This window comes from Phyllobates terribilis, unplaced genomic scaffold (assembly GCF_046119375.1).
Source record: "Phyllobates terribilis strain yellow unplaced genomic scaffold, ASM4611937v1 Scaffold_1__5_contigs__length_1240528914, whole genome shotgun sequence".
Classification (NCBI taxonomy): Eukaryota; Metazoa; Chordata; class Amphibia; order Anura; family Dendrobatidae; genus Phyllobates; species Phyllobates terribilis.
The window spans coordinates 1,090,988,308-1,091,003,584 of record NW_027362761.1 but is presented as its reverse complement, the minus strand read 5'-3'; the positions used below and the strand labels follow the sequence as shown (position 1 = coordinate 1,091,003,584).

The window sequence follows — 15,277 nt, the reverse complement described above, 5'->3', positions numbered from 1 at the left end:
TGTGTGTGATTGAGTGAGTGAGTATGTGTGTGCAGGTAGATATTATTGTGTGATGTCTGTTTATATGTATTTTTGTGCTTCAAATGTGTTTATGCGTGTATGTACAGTACAGACCAAAAGTTTGGACACCTTCTCATTTAAAGATTTTTCTGTATTTTCATGACTATGAAAATTGTACATTCACACTGAAGGCATCAAAACTATGAATTAACACATGTGGAATTATATACTTAACAAAAAAGTGTGAAACAACTGAAAATATGTCTTATATTCTAGGTTCTTCAAAGTAGCCACCTTTTGCTTTGATGACTGCTTTGCACACTCTTGGCATTCTCTTGATGAGCTTCAAGAGGTAGTCACCGGAAATGGTTTTCACTTCACAAGTGTGCCCTGTCAGGTTTATAAGTGGGATTTCTTGCCTTATAAATGGGGTTGGGACCATCAGTTGTGTTGTGCAGAAGTCAGGTGGATACACAGCTGATAGTCCTACTGAATAGACTGTTAGAATTTGTATTATGGCAAGAAAAAAGCAGCTAAGTAAAGAAAAACGAGTGGCCATCATTACTTTAAGAAATGAAGGTCAGTCAGTCCGAAAAATTGGGCAAACTCTGAAAGTGTCCCCATGTGCAGTTGCAAAACCATCAAGAGCTACAAAGAAACTGACTCACATGAGGACCGCCCCAGGAAAGGAAGACCAAGAGTCACCTCTGCTTCTGAGGATAAGTTTATCCGAGTCACCAGCCTCAGAGATCGCAGGTGACTCGATGTACAATTTTCATAGTCATGAAAATACAGAAAAATCTTTAAATGAGGTGTGTCCAAACTTTTGGTCTGTACTGTATATGTCTGTATTTGTTTGTGTGTGTGCGTGACTGCGTGCGGCCTCACGCTGTGTATAGATGGCTACGTGCGGCCCCCTGCTGTGTATAGATGGCTACGTGCGGCCTCCCGCTGTGTATATATGGCTACGTGCGGCCTCCCGCTGTGTATAGATGGCTACGTGCGGCCTCCCGCTGTGTATAGATGGCTACGTGCGGCCTCCCGCTGTGTATAGATGGCTACGTGCGGCCCCCTGCTGTGTATAGATGGCTACGTGCGGCCTCCCGCTGTGTATAGATGGCTACGTGCGGCCTCCCGCTGTGTATAGATGGCTACGTGTGCTCAATATTAAGCAATACAATTAATGTAAGGCTATGTGCCCGCGATGCAGAAATGCTCCGGATTTTTTTTGAGCGTTTCTGCTCTTCCTGGCAGAAAAAAAACATGTGGATTGTACATGCGTTTTTCCTGCCAGGGACAAGCGGATGTGAAGCTTTCTTCACATGCATTTCCGCATGCGGGTGTCAAGCGCTTTTCAAGCGATTTTAGCATCACTTGGAAAAGTACTTGACAACTTGGTCACAGTATATAAATCCATGCAACCGGCATGGATTTATATAGTGTGACCGTAAAAGAATGGTAAAAAATAAATATATACTTCCCTTCCGCAAAATAATTGGTAGTGCTGCGGATTTTTCCACAATGATAATCCGCAGCGGAAATTTCCGCAGCATGTGGCAGACCTTCTACCAAGCGTTTTTTAATCGTTTCTGCAGCGGAATTGCAGCTGCGGAAACGCTTAAAGAACGCCTTGTGGGCACACAGCCTACAAAAAATTATTATAATTGATATATTAATATTGTGCCAAATTAATTTCACGTGAACTATCACATGATCTATCACAGGGGATCATGTGACATGTGATACATCAGGTGTGTGTGTGTGTGTGTGTGTGTGTGTGTGTGTGTGTGGGGGGGTCCGCGCCTCCTAAACTGCCCGGGGCCCTTGCTACTCTTAATCCACCCCTGGGATCTCAGTACCTAATGGCAGTCAGGCTACCTCTGGCGAGCACATGGAGGGCTGTGCGGCCCTCCAAAGAAATGCCACCCCAAACCATTACTGACCCACTGCCAAACCGGTCATGCTGAAGGATGTTGCAGGCAGCAGATCGCTCTCCACGGCGTCTCCAGACTCTGTCACGTCTGTCACATGTGCTCAGTGTGAACCTGCTTTCATCTGTGAAGAGCACAGGGCGCCAGTGGCAACTTTGCCAATCCTGGTGTTCTGTGGCAAATGCCAAGCGTCCTGCATGGTGCTAGGCTGTGAGCACAACCCCCATCTGTGGACGTCGGGCCCTCATACCACCCTAATGGAGTTGGTTTCTAACCGTTTGTGCAGACGCATGCACATTTGTGGCCTGCTGGAGGTCATGTTGCAGGGCTCTGGCAGTGCTCCTCCTGTTCCTCCTTGCACAAAGGCAGCGGTAGCGGTCATGCTGCTGGGTTGTTGCCCTCCTACGGCCCTCTCCACGTCTCCTGGTGTACTGGCCTGTCTCCTGGTAGCGCCTCCAGCCTCTGGACACTACGCTGACAAACACAGCAAACCTTCTTGCCACAGCTCGCATTGATGTGCCATCTTGGATGAGCTGCACTACCTGAGCAACTTCTGTGGGCTGTATTAGTCCATCTCATGCTACCACGAGTGTGAAAGCACAACCAACATTCAAAAGTGACCAAAACATCAGCCAAAAAGCACTGGTACTGAGATGTGGTCTGTGGTCCCTACCTGAAGAACCACTCCTTTATTGAGGGTGTCTTGATAATTGCCAATAACTTCCATCTATTGTCTATTCCATTTGCACAACAGCATGTGAAATTGATTGTCAATCAGTGTTGCTTCCTAAGTGGACAGTTTGATTTCACAGAAGTTTGATTTACTTGGAGTTATATTCTGTTGTTTAAGTGTTCCATTTATTTTTTTGTGCAGTGTATATATATATATGTTTTACAGCTCTGGCAAAAATTAAGAGACCACTGCAGTTTTCTAAAAATCCCCATCTCTACATGTCTGACAGCCATTCCATTCCAGTGTCAGTTGAATTCCAACCAAAGTCCACCTCATTCTACTTAATGTGCTTCTGATTAGGTGATCACCTGAACCAAATCTTATGTAACAGGGGAAAGTACAAAAAACATTGCTGTGGTCTTCACAATCCTCTTGCAATAGGACAAGCTGGATGACAAAACAAGTGCTAGGAAGAGCCCAAAAGTAATTTGAATGAAAAAATAACTTAACCATGCCAAAGGAGTTGAAAAGAAAAGTCTTGAGTGAGGAAAAGAAGGGCTCAATTCTGGCTTTACTAGCAGAGGGATACAGTGAGCGTCATGTTGCCTCCATCCTTAAAATTTCGAAGACGGTAGTCCATTACAACAAGGTCAAGCAGCAGACATTGGGGACAACAAAGCTACAGACAGGCAGAGGGCGAAAGAGACTCTCCACTGACCGGGATGACCGTCATCTTATTCGAATGTCACTCAGCAACCGCAGGATGACATCAAGTGACCTACAAAAGGAATGGCAAATGGCAGCTGGGGTGAAGTGCACGGCAAGAATAGTTGGTAACCGGCTCCTAAAGGCAGGCCTCAAGTCATGTAAAGCTAGAAAAAAGCCTTTCATCAATGAGAAGCAAAGGAGAGCCAGGCTGAAGTTTGCCAAAAACTATAAGGATTGGACCATAGAGGACTGGAGTAAGGTAATCTTCTCTGATGAGTCTAATTTTCAGCTTTGCCCAACACCTGGTCGTCTAATGGTTAGATGGAGACCTGGAGAGGCATACAAGCCACAGTGTCTTGCACCCACTGTGAAACTTGGTGGAGGATCGTTGATGATCTGGGGACGCTTCAGCAAGGCTGGAATTGGGCAGGTTAGTCTTTGCGAAGGACGTATGAATCAAGCCGCAGACAAGGTTATCCTTGAAAAACACTTGTTTCCTTCTGCTCAGGCAATGTTCCCCAACTCTGAGGACTGTTTTTTCCAGCAGGACAATTCCCCATACCACACAGCTAGGTCAATCAATGTGTGGATGAAGGAGCACCACATCAAGACCCTGTCATGGCCAGCCCAATCTCCAGACCTGAACCCCATTGAAAACCTCTGGAATGTAATCAAGAGGAAGATGGATAGTCACAAGCCATCAAACAAAGAAGAACTGCTTACATTTTTCTGCCAGGTGCGGCATAAGGTCACCCAAAAGCAGTGTGATAGACTGGTGGAAAGCAGCCAAGACGCCTGAAAGCTGGGATTAAAAATCATGGTTAGTCCACCAAATATTGATTTCTGAACGCTTCCTGAGTTAAAACATGAGTATTGTTGTTTCTAAATGAATAAGAACTTGTTTTCTTTGCATTGTTTGAGGTCTGAAAGCACTGTTTCTTTTTATTATTTTGACGATTTCTCATTTGCTGCAAACACATACAAAATAGAATTCTTGTAGAAACAGTGCAAATAGTTTATTTTTATCAATAAACAAAAGAAAAATCGAACATCTGTATTTGGTGACCGCCCTTTGCCTTCAATACAGCATCAGTTCTTCTCTATACTTGCACACAGTTTTTGAAGGAACTCGGCAGAGGTTGCTCCAAACATCTTGGAGAATTGATCACAGATCGTCTGTGGATGTCGTTGGTGAAATCCTGTTTCTACATGTAATCCCAGACAGACTCATTGATGTGACCGGTCAACTCCTATAAGAGCCATGGCAATGATTGCCACGTAAAATTGCTAAGAAATTACTTAATAAAAGGAATAAAATGACTCCACTTCATCAAGTACAATAGTTTTCACGCTGTTCTTGAGGGGATGTGCTGGTGTAAGACCCTCCTGATTTATTATGAGACCCATGCCCCTTAATGAATCAGGAGAATCTGACAAGTAGCATGCGCAATGCCAAAATTTTTTACTTCATTCCAGGGACCGAAGTAAGATTTCTGGCGTGAAATATGTCATGAATTCGATAAGCTGTGGTGTGATGCCTGATTCAATAAGCGTGATGTCGCTGTGAGAAACTGTCGTGAAAACACCAGAAGTCATAATTGTTGCACAACTTCAAGTTGTGTAAAAAATTGTGACTTTTCAAAGCTTTTTATTCCAGAATTCTGGCGAAACTGCTTTGATGTATTGGGGCCAAAATCTATAAACTTTAGTTCCTATTTCTACAGTTCAATGTGTATACACTACAAGGCACAAATAAAGATCATAATGGCAACTTCTACTTTAGCAATGATGAGGCAGAGTCTGAAGAAAATGGAAATCCTCTGAAGAAGGCTCATCGGCTATATGGTCTTAGAGAAGACGTACACTGTGTGCAGAATTATTAGGCAAGTTGTATTTTAGATGATTATTTTTATTATTGATCAACAGCTATGTTCTCAATCAACCCAAAAGACTCAAATATCCAAGCTTAATATTTTTGGAAGTTGGAGGGTTTTTTTTTTTTTAAGATTTGGCTATCTTAGGAGGATATCTGTTTGTGCAGGTAACTATTACTGTGCAGAATTATTAGGAAACTTAATTAAAACCAAATATAATCCCATCTCACTTGTTTATATTCACCAGGTAAACCAATATCAGTGCACAAAATTTAGAAATAAACATTTCTGACATGCAAAAACAAAAACCCAAAAAATTAGTGATCAGTATAGCCACCTTTCTTTATGATGACACTCAACAGCCTTCCATCCATAGATTCTGTTAGTTGCTTGATCTGTTTTCCATCAACATTGAGTGCAGCAGCCACCACAGCCTCCCAGACACTGTTCCAAGAGGTGTACTGTTTTCCCTCCCTGTAGATCTCACATTTTATGATGGACCACAGGTTCTCTATGGGGTTCAGATGAGGTGAACAAGGGGGCCATGTCATTATTTTTTCTTCTTTTAGACCTTTACTGGCCAGCCACGCTGTGGAGTAGTTGGATGCATGTGATTGAGCATTGTCCTGCATGAAAATCATCTTTTTCTTGAACAATACCGACTTCTTCCTGTAGGTCTGGCAGTAGGTCTGGGAGTTGAGCTTCACGCCATCCTCAAACCGAAAAGCTCCCACAAGTTCATCTTTGATGATACCAGCCCGTACCAGTACCCCACCTCCACCTTGCTGGCGTCTGAGTCGGAGTGGAGCCCTTTACTGATCCAGCCTCTGGCCCATCCATCTGGTCCATCAAGAGTCACTCTCATTTCATCAGTCCATAAAACCTTTGAAAAATCAGTCTTAAGATATTTCTTGACCCATTCTTCACGTTTTATTTTATGTTTCTTGTTCAAAGGTGGTCGTTTTTCAGCCTTCCTTACCTTGGCCATATCCCTGAGTATCGCACACCTTGTGCTTTTTGATACTCCGTTGCAGCTCTGAAATATGGCAAAACTGGTGTCGAATGGCATCTTGGCAGCTTCACGCTTGATTTTCCTCAATTCATGGGCAGTTATTTTGCGCCTTTTTTGGCCAACACGCTTCTTGCGACCCTGTTGTCTATTTGTCATGAAACGCTTGATTGTTCGGTGATCACGCTTCAAAAGTTTGGAAATTTCAAGACTGCTGCATCCCTCTGCAAGACATCTCACAATTTTGGACTTTTCAGAGCCCGTCAAATCTCTCTTCTGACCTATTTTGCCAAAGGAAAGGAAGTTGCCTAATAATTAAGCACACCTTATATAGGGTGTTGATGTCATTAGACAACACCCCTCCTCATTACAGAGATGCACATCACCAGATTTACTTAATTGGTAGTTGGCTCTCAAGCCTATGCAGCTTGGAGTAGGACGACATGTATAAAAAATATCATGTGATCAAAATACTCATTTGCTTAATAATTCTGCACGCGGTGTATATCAAGGGAATAAGCTCATGAGCAATTACAAAAATTCTGGAACTTTTTGATAAAGACAGAACAGTTACCTGCAACAAATCACAGCTTTACAGGACAGAGCGAGGTCGAGGAAATACTGTCTGACGCCAAATGTCAGCGCATACTTCAGGGCTTTGCCATCGATAATTAAAGCAAAATCATTCTCCTTCCTGAGCAGGTCTCCAAGATTACTGCAGTGATGACTCAGAATTTCACGAGTTGTCTACAAGAGGAAAAAAATAATGTAAAATTATACCGATTCTTAGCCTAATATGAGCCACGTTACACGAGGAATTTTGTTTTCTAACAATCCTAAACATTTAACGGCATAATCTACCCTCTGTAACTAAATTATTGCAGCAATGCATCAAAACTATAAAAAATGAAGCAAAGTTGCAATAAAAATTTTTTCCATTAACTTTATACAGGTCCTACACAGAACGACTGCCTGCCCCACACACCACTGGAAGGGCTCCTTCTACTTTAATATTGGTGATCAATACCGTCTTATCAAGTGATAGCTGATAGTTAGCATATGTCACCACTTTATGATCAATGGTGGTCCAACCTCTTGACCGAACCAGAGAATGAAAAGGCTGTAAGTGATTTCGCACAGCATGAGACCATGACTAAAGATCGTTAGCCGAAACGCGTTAGTTGTACAGTTGTGGATCACTGTGGTATGCAGATACGTTGGACTTTTAAAATATGTAAATAAATGTGAAGTTTTATACTTACCTTTTTTCACCATCGCTAATGATCATCTTTTTCGGATTTAGCACAGCAGCTCCTTTACAGTATGGTCTCCGGCCACCCAACTGTGCAGGAGACTGCCCCGCCGCTCACAATATTGGCCTTTGCTACAGGCTTCGTTCATAGCAAGATAACTTGGGGGGCTGCTGCATAGGGGAAGACTGGGAAGGGGTCACAGTGCTGAATTATACTTTTGACTCCATTCGCCTCAGGATCGCTAGTGGTGTCCCCCCAAATCCCCTTATGAGACGTGCATACCACTTCACAATGCCCGCTGCTGTTACAACACCACTGCGGTTTGCTGGTAACAAACACCTTACAGATTGCTTTCTTGTATTTCTAAAAAAAAATGCACTCTGCTTAGCGTCACCCTTGAGTACTGTTATGAGAAGTGTGTGTTTGTGCTGAGTAACGCGTCTTTAACATAATCATTTCTGACTTAGTCCTTGAGAACCCGGCAGCCAATCTCTACAAATTACAAACATGGCACAGGACAAGTGGAAATGAAAAAGGAGTCTACACGCCGGAGACGCTCATCTGTATGCACAATATTAGTACCAGCGAGGGCACAGAAAAACTAAATCTAAAAGTCATTAGCCTTCCCTGCATTTGTGTTCAGTACAGCTATATACATACGCACTCCCGATGCTATACACTCAGGACCATGCGGGTAGGAGTCTGTACCCTGCACAGAACTTTACATTTTATATACAGTATGGATATAGGTTCCTTAAAAGGGTTATCTGGCACCGTCCACAGTCGCTCATTTTCGCCTGGAATGTGATCGGTACCAATGATGTAATGTCCCTACAACCTGCCAAAGAGCGTCCATGAACCCCGCTGAGCACGCTCGTGTCTCGGCAGGTGTACGGGATCTTAACGTTATAAGAAGGGAGCAGCACTGGACTTTAATAAACTTTGTAGATACTTTTTGTTATTTACATATCATCGGTCATGGGATGAATCATTTATATTGTGAGATTTATTCCCAATTCTGATGGTTAATTCTACAATCAGCCCATTTCACGCAATCCCCTTTTATATTATGGCTTTGGCAATACATGGAGTAGAACATCCCGATGCAAGGCCCCGAGCATGCAACTGTAATCTGTGCGGGAATCTTGTAAGAAATGTTTACGTTCTCAGCAGCGCCACCAGTGGCCAAATTAAACATTGCACAGTGATAACTGAAATAAAAAGGGCTGTCTGTGTATTCACAGACCAGGTAACTCCTCCAGAGCAAGACACTCTGCTTTAGCTAAGAAATGAGCTCCTGAATGGGAGACACCCCATAATTATTTCATAATTTACAGTATTTGATGATGAGCTAGATACACTAAGCAAAAAATTTAAGGGTAGTTATACAAATTAGATTAATTTTGGCCGAAGCCACTGATTGGGGCGAGACCGCCCAAGGCTGCATGTATAGTGGAGTATATGGAATAATTGGTAGGGGGCGCTAGTGGTTTTGTACACAGAACATGCTGCGGATATGGCAGTAAAGCATAAAGCTGCTGAGGAAGTGTAATAAAACTGATATGGTATCTGTGCTGGTACTGGTACGACTGAGGTACTCCCAATGAGGTGGAACAAAGTTTTTCTAGAATAAAATAATAGTTTATTTGGTATTATTAAAATAAATAAATGGTAAAATGATGGTCCTACGTACCTGAACTATTGCCAGCAACTATAACTCTAATACTCACCCAAGCAACTTTATTATCGTTACCTCCTGGGGCGATACAAATCTCCCTATCTACGTCTCGGGGAACCTCCAAAATCCACCAAATCATAGGACTGCTCCCTCAACCCTGGCATATTAAGAGACGAGTGGGTCCACCCCCCTGCTGCATCTCTGTACTGCCAGACTAGCAGGAACCGGACCTCTTATTTCACCGTTATAAAATCTAGGTCCCCAGTATCAGGTAATTGCTTTCTAGGACATCCGAATCCCTCACCATTAATGTTGCGCACCTATGCATTATTGTATTCTACCTTTTATTCCCAGGTATCTGTAATACACACCACAGTGTACACCCTCATCGGTCCGTGCAAGACATTCATCCGATCAAGTCTACCCTTATACAGGTAAACCCTATCCGGTTACCGCATAATCCGCCACTTAATTGTTATTCCCTAATCTATACTCCCCCTCTATTAACAGTTTATACCAAACAACCTGGACGTCCAAACGTCCCCATCATCTCAAAACATCTCAGGTAACCCTCCTACCACCCTTGAGACCAACCCCAAGAACTCCTCAAGCATCCATTAGCCCACCATCTGACGCCCCCCTTTTTGCTTCTTCCCTTAGGGTCCACTATGGTGGACTGACCCCACGTCTACTTCAGCCCTCCACTCCAATTGGGACTCTTTTCCTATTGTCATTTTACCATTTATTTATTTTAATAATATCAAATAAACTATTATTTTATTCTATAAAAACTTCTTTGTTCCACCTCATTGCGAGTACTTCAGTCCTGCCGGTACCAGCGGAGATATCATATCAGATGTATAGTGGAGTGTTGACTCTCCATTGAAGGCAGATATTGGGTAAAGATGGGTGATGCTCGATGAATTTCCATACGTCTGACAATGACAGGGGTGTCAGATAGTGGCATATTCTCCTTTCTATTAAGAAAGCATGTGCGCCTGGTTGAAGCTGAGTTTGCGTGTGACTTGAGAGGTAGAGCTTTAGAGAAGACGATCCATTTTCAAATTAATGGTCAGCATAAGATGCAGTAGCCCAGTAATAGTATAATCTATCAGAAAATATAAAAAACTAGAATGTGAGCTCAGCACAGCCTCCTCCAGAGGGATCGGGCAAACGCTCCACCTTATTATCAGCCATATACCGCTGCTACAGATCGCACAGAGGACACAACATAATGTTTCATTACTTGTTTCACCTGAAAGAGCCACGTGAGCTCAAAATAAACAACACAATTCAAAGTCTGTGCGTGATTCAACAAAAGCATTACATGGTGACATGGAGAGGTCTACTTACATCCAGCGACCCCTCATTTATGACAATCAGGCCCATGTTCTTGGTCAGCAGTCGGCAAGAATGTCCTGGTAAAAGAATAGAATTATTTTTTTTTAAGTCTGTTTTCTTAGAAGTATAACAAAACTTTATGCTATAAAGGTGTTTTTTTTCTAAAATCATTGGAATCCATTAAAAGTGTCTTAGTGAATGTCCTGGGGGTCATAAGTGAAGATCATATTTTATTGTGAAAATAGCTCTAGGTCTCAACATAAAAATGTAAGTAACAAAAAGCAATAAATGTTGGGTTCTTAAGTTTATTTATGATTCCACATTAATAAAGACATAAAATAGAAGTGCCATTTTGGATTTTTAAAGAAGTAGTCCAGTGAAAACAAGTTATCACCTATCCACTGGATGAGTGATAACTTCTTGATCGGTGGGGGTCCGATCGCCAAGACCTCCACCTATCGGCAAAATAGGAAATTATTTATCCCTAATAAGGCACCTTTTTCTCAGTTACAAAATGGAGTGTCAGGTTGAATGCCAGACCGCCGCATCATTCATTCTCCATGTCGGAAAAAGCAGAGTGCAGCGCTAAGCAGTCTCATAGGGAATGAACGGAGCAGCGGTCACACATGTGTACTGCAGCTCCATTCTGATGGGTTCGAGTTCCAGCGGTCAGATCCTCACTGATCAATAAGCTATCCTCCAGACACACGATAACCTGATCTCACTGGACACCATTAGGGGTATATTTACACTAGGTTTTTTTCCCGGCAGTCAAAAACATCTGGTTTTTAAGCAGAAGATGCTTCAAGAAACACTCCTCGTCTCTAGAGCTTTGCAATCTTGTGTTTTTTTTGTTGTTTCCTGAAACGACTTGTCAACTTTTTTTTTCCTGCCAGCATTTTTGGGTAACTAAAGAATCTTTTTGGCGTCTTTTCATCTACCTTTTTTGAATTTTATTTGGAAAACCAATGAATAAAATGCTATTTTTATTTGAAGTAAAAAATCTTATAAAATGCTCAAAAAAACATCTAGAGATCTTCCGGGCATTTTTTAGGCCTTCCTTTGGTCTTGTAGCTTAATGAAGAGGATGTTTCGTTCTTTTGTTTTAAACATTTTGTGAGCGCTTTCGCGAGTGTTTTTAGGAGTGGAGCTGCTCAAAAAACGCTGGGAAAAAAAAACGCAGTAAAAATATGCCCCAAGTCATCTTTTATAGAACACGTCTGCAAATTGTTTCTAGTTTGATTTCTTATCCTAAGTCATGTGACAAGAATCATCAGAGTGGATATTGACTTAAGATTGCTACATCCAATAGGGAGCGGTAGAGTTCAGTCGTATTCCTCTCTGAAGAGGCAATTTGCATATTTAAATTCCCAGAGGGGCAATGCATGGACTGTCTCATAATGTCAACTTGGCACTCTCCACAAAAGGAGAAACTTTATCAATTATGTGTCAGAGGCCTTTCACCCAGCCAAATCAGATCTCCTGACATGCACTGAAGAGGGGCAAACAGCCCGAAACAAGTGTCTGCAAACGGAGCTTCTGGTTAAGCTCCTTATCCTAAGCCATGTGGCAAAGCTCGTTAAAACGTCGACACTGACTTTTTTGATTGCTACCCCAAAAAGTGACACAAGAAGTCTAGTTCTCTTCCTCTCTTATGAGGCCATTTTCATATTTTTTAGAACATTAAATGATAAAGTTTCTCCTCATATCGGAAATATATCAGGCAACAAAAGTAACCTCCTAATAAGATTTATGTCTACAAATTGCCGTCAGGCTCCTTTCACAGGGTCGGGGATATTCCATGTCATAGTAAATGAATGTGTAGAGAAATATTCCTCCAGCCTTCGGTTTTACCTTTTTGAAATAAAACAGATTTATCCTCTAAATAGCCAAACTATAATATACAGTAACGTTATTATTGGAAAGCCGCCTTTTCTGCTCTTTACTCCAGTCTTGCAGTCTCCGACACAGAATTGTGCCCTACTCGTATCAGTAATTACTGCGTCTTTATTAAGCACAAAGGTTACCTGCAATTATATAGACTGTAAATGTGACGCCCAGCTGCGCTTGGTATCACAGATCCTGGAAGAGTGCATTGATGGATTCCTCCACAAGAGGCCCCCATAAACATTCACACATCTTCACCTTCCACTTCAGACCACCAGAGGGAGCCCGTTAGTGATATAAATAGGGAAGGTGGAGCTAGGTAGTCAGTCTGGAGTCGACAGAGAGCCAAGTCTGTTGAAAGAGTTCCTGCAGTAGAGAAGCCTGAGAGAGGTCAGCCTGCAGTGGAGCTCAGTCCAGACTCAGTTGTAGCTCAGAATAGTGAGCTTTAGGCGTGCCGGCGCCATAAGATCGGTGAAGCGCGGCAAGCTGCCGTTAGTGTGTATAGCCTAGTGAGGGCCCGAGTAGGCCGAAGGCGAGTGGAGAGTTAGTACATAGGGGGCAGAGGAGCTTAACTGGCTCACCCCGAAAGTAGTTACCGGACACCGGGTCCGAGCTTACCGGGATCTCTATGACCCAGTAAGGCATACCCGGAATCCCTGGAGAACTACAAGTCCTAGGATCGCTAAAGTGCTGATACGTAACAGAGCCGGGAGACACATAGACCCTGCAAGCTGAGGTGCGTGTATTCCAAGAAAAGGCCCTACCACAAGGTCAGCCAGCGCAGGACAGAGACAAAGTTAGGCCTAGCTCCAGGCAGGTCAGAAACTTACTACGCAGAGGCAAGTAACAGGAGGCCCTACACCCGCTCATTGGGGAGGATCCGGATATGCACCCTTCACCCTACAGTGCTCCGGGACGTGCCTGAATTTCCATGAGTAAAAGGTACTGAAGTGACTATCGTGTCTTTCCCTGTTCTTGCTCTGACCCAGCTGGGTCTCACCTGTCCTACATTCCCCTCTCCGTACGCTGCCCTGAGGCCCAGCTCCACCTGTGGGAGCTATACCATCGAGCTGCCTTATCAGCCTCAGTGGCCTGCGCAGCGTTGGTGATTCTCACCAGAAGCCACAGGTGGCGTCACGAACTTTCATAACACTAAGAAATCTAGTAGCCCCTTTTTAAAGAGTGACCCCAGGGTACGGGCCCGGGAGCCGACCACCGCGACATCCCCAAGGCCAGGCAAAGGCCCGGGTACCGAGTCATCCCCATCCCCTGGGCTGGTCATATACTCTTTCAAATAAGCTAGTTTTCCTTAAAATGGGGTATGACCATCTTTTAAAATAATGGCGTATCGCTATGTCAGCACTCAATGATCGGTGGGTTTCTCATGCTCATGTCTGGGACGCCCACAATCCTAAGAACAAAGGGGTTATTTGAGGCTGTGGCCCCTTTACTGTCATTTCCCAAGGATGGGCAAAATCGAATAAGAGGTGTGGGCCTCGTAAAAAAAAAAAATGTGGTTCAACTTACTCCTCTAAGCAATAGGCTCAAGACTGACAAATTAAATTTCAGCCTTGATAAAAATCCCCCCAAATCTAATCTGCCCAATCCATAAGACTCCATAAGAACTAGACTGGCCGAATCTGGACACTCAATAGGTTTGTCCAACATTGATCCAATATGTACGATCATCTGGAACAATACCCAGCTAGGTAATATGGGATGAATACGCTTTAGGTGGTGACAAGCGTTAGTGGTGATTGGGCCACATTTTCTTTGCGTTTTGCGGTACAGTTTCCGGTCATATACGCTGTAACTTCAGGTAAATTGTCAGATCCCAGGAGCCCTAGTGCCGTGAGTATTACTGATCGGAGACAGGAGGAACCTCAGTTACGGATGTGATGAAGGCGTTTGAGCAGTGGCAGGGTTGACATCTCTACCGTTCAGGTTTGGAGTTATGACGCTACAAACTGTGTAGAAAGTCAACTTTTATTTGTGTCCAGGAGAGAGAACTTTCGGCTGAATATATCACTTTTATAGCGTTCCAGTAACCATGGAGGTTCATTTCTATAAAAGCTCCAGGACTTCTAAAGGAAAAATGGAAGGAGACGCCTGACAGGAGAATAGGATGATTTTTTACCCTTTCCCAGCCTAGCTTTTTGGGTACTACATTAAAGGCATAGCACAAAACCGATAAATCCTACATGTATCACAGGCTGGAAGAAAGGATTCCCATCCAAGCTGTACTCTCCCCGATACATCAGCAGGGTCCGTGCGGCTCCGCCAATTCCTTTACACGCAATTCACAGCAGAGCAGCAAGAGCTACACCGCAATAGCCGGGATCAGTCATTTCTGGAATTACTAATCACAGATGACTTCTCTTTAAATATTCAGAGGAACATAAGTAGCAAAAGTGGACATCTGGATGCTACTCGCCATCGCTGAGGATTTGATCTACAATGCAACAGCTTATTGTAATAAATATTCTTGGCATAGAGCAATCCTGACCGGTCACTAAAGCTGTTCTCATGCAGCAGACACAGTGGCATGTAGGCTCGCTGGTAAGGCTGAGCAGTACACAGCCTCACTGTGCACGCGCGGGGACCTGTAGCCGGACATGTAAAGCCGCGCATGCGCCCCACTAATGTCAGCGCTCGCCGGGAGCAAATTTTAAATACATGGACGGCCCCAGCAGTGAGTGAATGGGGCGCCTGCCCCTGACTGAATAGCAGGATCACACCCCTATGGCTGTATATAGCAGGTAGGATATAAGTAATAAAATGTTATAGAATCATTATAACACCACCAATTTTAATGAAAAAAGCTTGTTAGTGATGCACATTGCATCACTAACCAAGCAATGGGGACAGTATATACAGTAGATATGACATGACAGGTTTCCTTTAAGAAGAGGTTGTCCAATAG

General features: G+C 43.4%; 1 protein-coding gene across 5 annotated transcripts in view; it reads right to left on the bottom strand.

The window, feature by feature from the left end:
• Positions 1 to 15,277, bottom strand: part of ATP8A1 (ATPase phospholipid transporting 8A1) — a 250,232-nt gene that overhangs the window by 69,104 nt on the left and 165,851 nt on the right. For all 5 annotated transcript variants that reach the window (XM_073645564.1, XM_073645562.1, XM_073645563.1 and 2 more), the window contains 2 exons: positions 10,480 to 10,544; positions 6,770 to 6,942 (listed from right to left, as the gene is read on the bottom strand). In XM_073645564.1, the coding sequence (XP_073501665.1) occupies positions 6,770 to 6,942; positions 10,480 to 10,544 (238 nt within the window). The remainder of the gene's footprint in view (positions 1 to 6,769; positions 6,943 to 10,479; positions 10,545 to 15,277) is intronic.